The sequence below is a fragment of the Chiroxiphia lanceolata genome, chromosome 2 (genome assembly GCF_009829145.1).
Source record: "Chiroxiphia lanceolata isolate bChiLan1 chromosome 2, bChiLan1.pri, whole genome shotgun sequence".
In the NCBI taxonomy this organism is placed as follows: Eukaryota; Metazoa; Chordata; class Aves; order Passeriformes; family Pipridae; genus Chiroxiphia; species Chiroxiphia lanceolata.
In genome coordinates this window covers 40,564,863-40,570,862 of record NC_045638.1, presented here as the reverse complement: position 1 = coordinate 40,570,862, position 6,000 = coordinate 40,564,863, and the positions used below count along the sequence as shown (strand labels likewise).

At 49.7% G+C, this 6,000-nt stretch overlaps 1 protein-coding gene across 1 annotated transcript in view; it reads left to right on the top strand.

The window, feature by feature from the left end:
• The first annotated feature begins 3,536 nt into the window (after positions 1-3,536).
• CLYBL (citrate lyase beta like) overlaps positions 3,537-6,000 on the top strand; it is a 170,418-nt gene continuing 167,954 nt past the window's right edge. Inside the window, exon 1 of the mRNA XM_032678824.1 lies at positions 3,537-3,604. Within this exon, the coding sequence (XP_032534715.1) occupies positions 3,546-3,604 (59 nt within the window). The 5' untranslated portion in view covers positions 3,537-3,545. The remainder of the gene's footprint in view (positions 3,605-6,000) is intronic.

The following is a 6,000-nucleotide window of genomic DNA, read 5'->3' as shown; positions in this document are numbered from 1 at the left end:
GGACACTGGACACTGACATGCAATAGCTTCAGGTAGCAGAACAGGTCTTTTTTCTACTCAGATTCCAATAAAAAATTATTTATTTTTGTCAGCATGGCTTATTAATAGTTCTACAGTACTCCTGTTCTATACTGCTTCTTTTTTCCTTTCTCATTCAAAAATACTTGCTTTAGTCACTAGTCATACCATTAAGAGATCATTAAGAATTAGAAAATGACTGTAGAAAAATGACCACCACATATACTTCCAAAATATTTGATTTGCACTTTCGTAGCCACCTTATGCTTTCAACATTTCAGAAGATACAACACCAACATTACAAAACAGGTGTTTGAAATATGACAGTTGAAAAAAACAGTGTACATGAAATGTATGTTGCAGCACTGTGGCCGGTGGGATGCTTTGTTGAAATGAGAGAAGGAAAACTGGTAGGCACTTAACCTTTTTTTAGACTATTTTGCCTAATCCATTATAGTTGCTAAATTATTTTCAACAGCACAGTCTGTGAGTAATTCAACCTTTGTAATTTGATGCAGGATTGCTCTCTAGTTATCTCACATTCAGCTGAAACACTTGTGCAGATGAGTTTTTGCAAGGAAACACAAAATCCAATAGCACCCACAGAAGTATCGTAACACTGATGACCAGCCTCCAATGAGCCCAGTGACCCTTTTCTGCACATATTCTTCATGTATGTATGGCTCCAGGGGTCTTAGCCCCAACCATACTGTTGCTATAAGACTCACATCCTCACAAGCACCTGCTACTTAACTCTTGAAGATGTCAGTGGGAATTAGGCTCATAAATACTTTCTGAGCATCCTGGAAAATGTTACATTGGCTTGATCCAATTAAGTGAAAACACAGCATCTTTAAAAAGTCTTCCAATTTTAAAAGGGCAAAACAGACGAACAGTATTTTTCCCAGAACACAGAAAGGAAAAGACAGTAATGAGATTTAATTAGTGTCCCTGTGCTCCTATGATCATTTACAAGTCGAAGGGTCATACATCGTTTGGGCAACGCTCTCAGGTACATGGTGTAACTCTTGGGGCTGTCCTGAGCAGCACCAGGAGCTGGACTTTGATGATCCTTGTGAGTCCCTATCCAATATAAGGATATGCTATGATTCTGTGATTCGCATTTTGGGGGCTCTTCCCCTGTCTGGCTGCACCTCTGCTCACATCCTTTCCAGGCTGGCATGGGGGGTCCTAGAGTGACATAAGCCGAGAGGGTCTGCCAGGTGCCACACATCTCTTTTTTCCCCCACTGCAGGCCATCCTTATCAGCAAAGTGGGGAAGGAGAGCATTTTGTACACCTGGGAGTCTTGGAGCTGGAAAGGGAAAAGACAAGTGGGGTGCCAGAAAAGAAATCCCTTGTTCCTACAGAAGTAAGAGAGCGGCAGGAGACAAGGCTCTCCTCCACCACCTCATGCCATATCATCTCTCATGAGGAAGCTCCCCAAGGAGATAAGACTGGTGGGAGCAGGGAGTGAAGGGAAGGAGGCATTAGTGATAGGAGGGAGAAGAAATAGTCTCTGCCACACAGAGTTCACTGGACCTGTGCTGAGAAGGGTTAACCCTGTCATGCTGCTGTTGATGACAAGAAATGTTTTTTTGTTATCATGGTATGTCAGATTCAAGTGGTATCACCCATGACTTGCACGCAAGATTACAGAAGGAAGGGAAGCTGAGTGCAGGTCACATTCATGGTTCAGCACAGCTCTTCAAAACAGTGTATTTCATTTTTGCTAGGAGGGGAAACTCACACTTTGCTGACACCACTTCCCACTAAGTGATTCTAAGCTAAACCGGAAAATTTGTACACAGCCCTCTGACAAAGAAAAGCAAATCATGTCTCGGAGAAAGAATAAAGTTATACAGCAAAACTCAGTGACCCTAGGAAATAAAGAAGCTCTTCCATGAAGACCTGAACTCGACCCACATGGATGTGAACCTGGGTTTTCTGAGGGGTGGGGGCTCTGGTTTGGGGTGTTATTTCATTATCTTTCTCCTGTTTTATAAAAGCAGTAGAATCTGAGTGCCTTGGGGATGTCTCTCATGTGGCCAGACTTGGTCCAAAGTGGGCAATGTGTTCAGCGGTTGTGGGAGGGTGGGGATGGGAGATGACAGGACAGAGAGGGTGGCATGATCCAATTCCTGTCTTTAGAAAACCTGGTTGAAATATCAACAGTATTGGAGGAGCTTGCTGGGACTATGCTTTGTGGCCTCCCGCACATTCAAGCACAGCAAGGAAAATTATATTCTCAGTCCAGTTTTGGACTGATGGAAAAGATAATCAGAATCCTTGTTTCATTTTCAGGACCCTCTTCTCAAGTTCATTTCCTTCCTGACCCCTCCGCTGCTACTTCATACATTACCCTTGGTCTGAGCTCTTTATTCTCTGTAAGAACCAACTACTCCCACTCATGGCAGTAATTCCCACACTGAGAGGTACGGAGCTGGAGCATCCCAGCCAGAACTGACCCCTGAAGCTGGGGGCATCTGTGCCAAAGGCCTCTGCTGCAGCCACAGGGCTGACCCACCACTAAGGGTCAGCCAGCATTACCCCAAGCATGTGCTGGCTCCAGCAGCCTCACCACAAACACAGTCATAGCTGTAAGTTTTGCTGTGCCAGAGTGCATATCCCGGCGGGCCTGCAGACACTGTCTGGGCACAGCTGACCGCCTCACCACTTCTGTCCCTGACAGAAGCCAGAAAATAAAGGGCCATTGTGTACGTCTCAAATTCCAATAGCTGGATGGCTGTGGAGGAAATCAGGGATCGTTGGTAATAACAGACAAGGACTGTCGGTATTAACGCTCCATCAGAAAGAACATACCCTCACCAAGTCCAGGAGGCGCCTCCACAACTCCAGACATCCCATCACTGGAACCAGGACTGGTGATTTCCTTCTTTCCCTCCTTCCTTTTTTTCTCTCTTTCTTTTTCCTTCTTTCCTCCTATCTTTCTTCCCTTTCTTTTTCTTTTCCTTCCTTCCTTCGCTTCCTTCTTTATTTCTTTCCCTCTCTCCCTTTTCAATCCATCCCTTTCCTTCTCTCTTCCCTTTCACCCTAACCCTTTATCCAAAGCCCACCGCCGTCTGCTTAGACAGCAGCTCAGCGGCACATCAATTTCCATTCCAAGTGGGTAATTTACTAAAAAACTTTGCGGTTTTTTTGCTGACTTCTGTCGTTCCTTTCCACCACGAGCATTTACGGATCCTGGTTATTCCCTTCCCCTTAAAGGCGCTTCGTCACAGGCAGCTGCGGCGGACGCAAGCCCTCCTGCCCTGCCGGCCCGTGGGCTAGTTGCGCTGGAGCAGCGGGGGGAGGCGGGAGCCGTCCCGGTGTCCCGCGGCGGGGGCGAGAGCGGTCCCGACATTCCCGACATTCGCGGCGTTCCCGCCAGGAGCGTCCCCAGTCAGCCGCTGCGCATGCCCCGCCCCCGCGGTGACGTCACGAGCGGGCACGTGCAGAGGGGGCGTGGCCACGGGACCGCCCCCGCCGCGGCCAATGGAAGCTGGGGGCGTGGCCTCGGCGGTGGCGATGGCGGCGGTGTGGCGGGCGCTTTGCCGGGCCGGGCCGCGCGCGGGGAGGCGGAGACTGTGAGTGACGCGGGAGCGCGCGCGGCGGGCGGGGCCGGCGGACCCCCGGACCGCCCCCTCCCCATTCCGGGCTGCAGGCGGCTCTTGGGGGTCTGCCCCCGACACCCCCCGAAAGCCGAGGGGCCCGGGGCGGGGGGGCAGCAGGGCCCGAGGACGCCTCCCCGAGGACTGGGGGGCGGCGGCGACTCCCCACAGCCGGAGCCCCGGGGGCTGCTGGAGGAGGACTTGGCGCTCGGGCACGGGGAACGTAGGAATGGAAATCTACTTCCTGGTCTGAACAGTGTCCCTGCCCACGGCAGGGGGGTTGGGACGAGGTGGTCTTTAAGGTCCCTTCTAAACCAAATCATACTGTGGTTCATCGAGCTACACAAAATCCCCCGTGCCTGGTTGTCTGCTTTGGTGCAGCTTCTGCATGGGAAGTGACCTGGGTCTTTCCCTTTTCTGCAACCAGCCTTGGATTCTAGTGGGCTCCACATGGCTACCGTGCCCCATTTGCCGCAGGGGAAAGCGAGGGACCAGACGGGCTGGATCCACACAGTTGGCTTTCCCCTTTCCTTAAGAGCATCCTGTGTTACCTCCTCTATCAATGCCCCGCTCTAGATGGAGCTGAGGATTGCTAAGGATTGGTCGTGGTTTGGGCAGAAGCGACGCTGTCACAGGCCCCCTCAGCATCCCTCATACTGGCCTTTGGGAGACCCTTGTGAGTCCGGAGCAGTGCTGAGACCCTGTGCTCCTGCCGTGGCAGTGGTTGGATGAGAGAGGGTTTTGTAGGCAACACGTCTGGGGACCAAAACCACCGGGTGTTTTCCTACAAGTGGGTGAACAGATGTCAGGGCTTGGACTTTGGGCAGGATGCTAGGAAAGCTGTACTGTAAATACTGGATCCCCATGCCAGACAGTTTGCAAGATCAGGCTCTGAGTGGTGTATGCTGTGTAAGATGAAGGCTTCACCACACCTTCCTCCTGGAGATCTGTGTGGGTTTGATGTCCAGCTTTCTGCCTGCAGGTGTGGGCCTGCATGTTCCCTGTAGACAGAGAATGACTTCTGCCAGAGTGAGTGATTTAAGGGAAGTTTTCAACAGCACTTAGAGCACTTTTTTTTTTTTTTAATACTGATGTTAGCAAGGCAATCAAGTGAAGCTTTAAATTCTTGCAGTCTCTGCTGAGACCATGATACTGTAAATATTTCATAGTTGAGTGACAAAAGCCTAAGCAGTCTGTAATAACTGTAACATAGATGTTACTGGGAACATGCAGTATTGATGCTGGTGTTCTTTGGGAACCTCAGGGACAGTTAGAATGCCTTGTGTTCTGCTAGAGGCAGCGTGAAGAGCCCAGAAAATCCACGTCAGCCATTCCTGCCCACTATGTCCTGCACAGTTCCCAGCATATCTCCTTTAGCACACGATCCAGCCAGTTTCTGAAGACAATGCATGCATGTACATGCCTTTTTTTTTCTTATTTTCCTCCTTTCTTTCCCCCCACGTTAGTGCGGAATCAGAAATGCTATGCCTTGATATTTCTGATTATGAGGAATTATGAATATTTATAGTGTGGGGAGGAGTCTACACATTGTGAGGGCAATTGGATGATCACGTTTATATGTTCATAGCACCTGTTTAGGGCTGGGAGAGGAGGCTGACTGCATGCCCATGGTGAGGCTGCTCTCTTCCAGCTGTGGTCAGAGGGGGCTTCCTTGTCTGGTGGTGCTAAGGAATCACAATCCCACTGCTAGACTTGCAGAAAAAGTGATGGCCTCCCTGTGTTCCCCCTTGTCATCAATGCTTCTGTGGAGTGCAAGAGGCCACTGGGCAGCTGGAGACCACAGAATTTTGGGCATTCAAGCAGCAGAGACCAGGGCAGGATGAGGCATGAGTCCTTACTTACCTTTAAGCTAGGCATCCATGTGGCTGTGTGCAGTGGGGAGAGAAAATACAGGAACAACTTCAAATGTCAGCAACAGCCGAACATGTTGGTTGGATTTAATTAGCAGCTTCCTGATCTGTAGCAGGAATTGGCAGGTGCCACTGTGTCCAGACCGTGGTGCCTGGGTCCTACAGTGCTCACTGCCATGCTGTTGGGCTGGGACCCTAATTATAGCAGGTACCTCCAATGTAGTGCAGCTGCCTTTCCAGCCACTACCATTCTCTCTTCACTTGGATGTTGCTGCCCCTGTGAAATTGCTGGGCAGTGCTGCCCTGAAAATGTGGACCAAGTATTTATGTCATTATCAGGCAGGTGTAGCATACGGTACCCAGAGCTGGTTTTGATTATTTGTAATGTTCCAGAGCCTATTGAAAGGCTTTCCCTGCCTGTGAAAGATTTTTGTCGTGTTGGAAAAAGTTAAAAACCCTGCTGTTTTTTTAACTTTAACCATCAGCTGTTTTTTAATAACA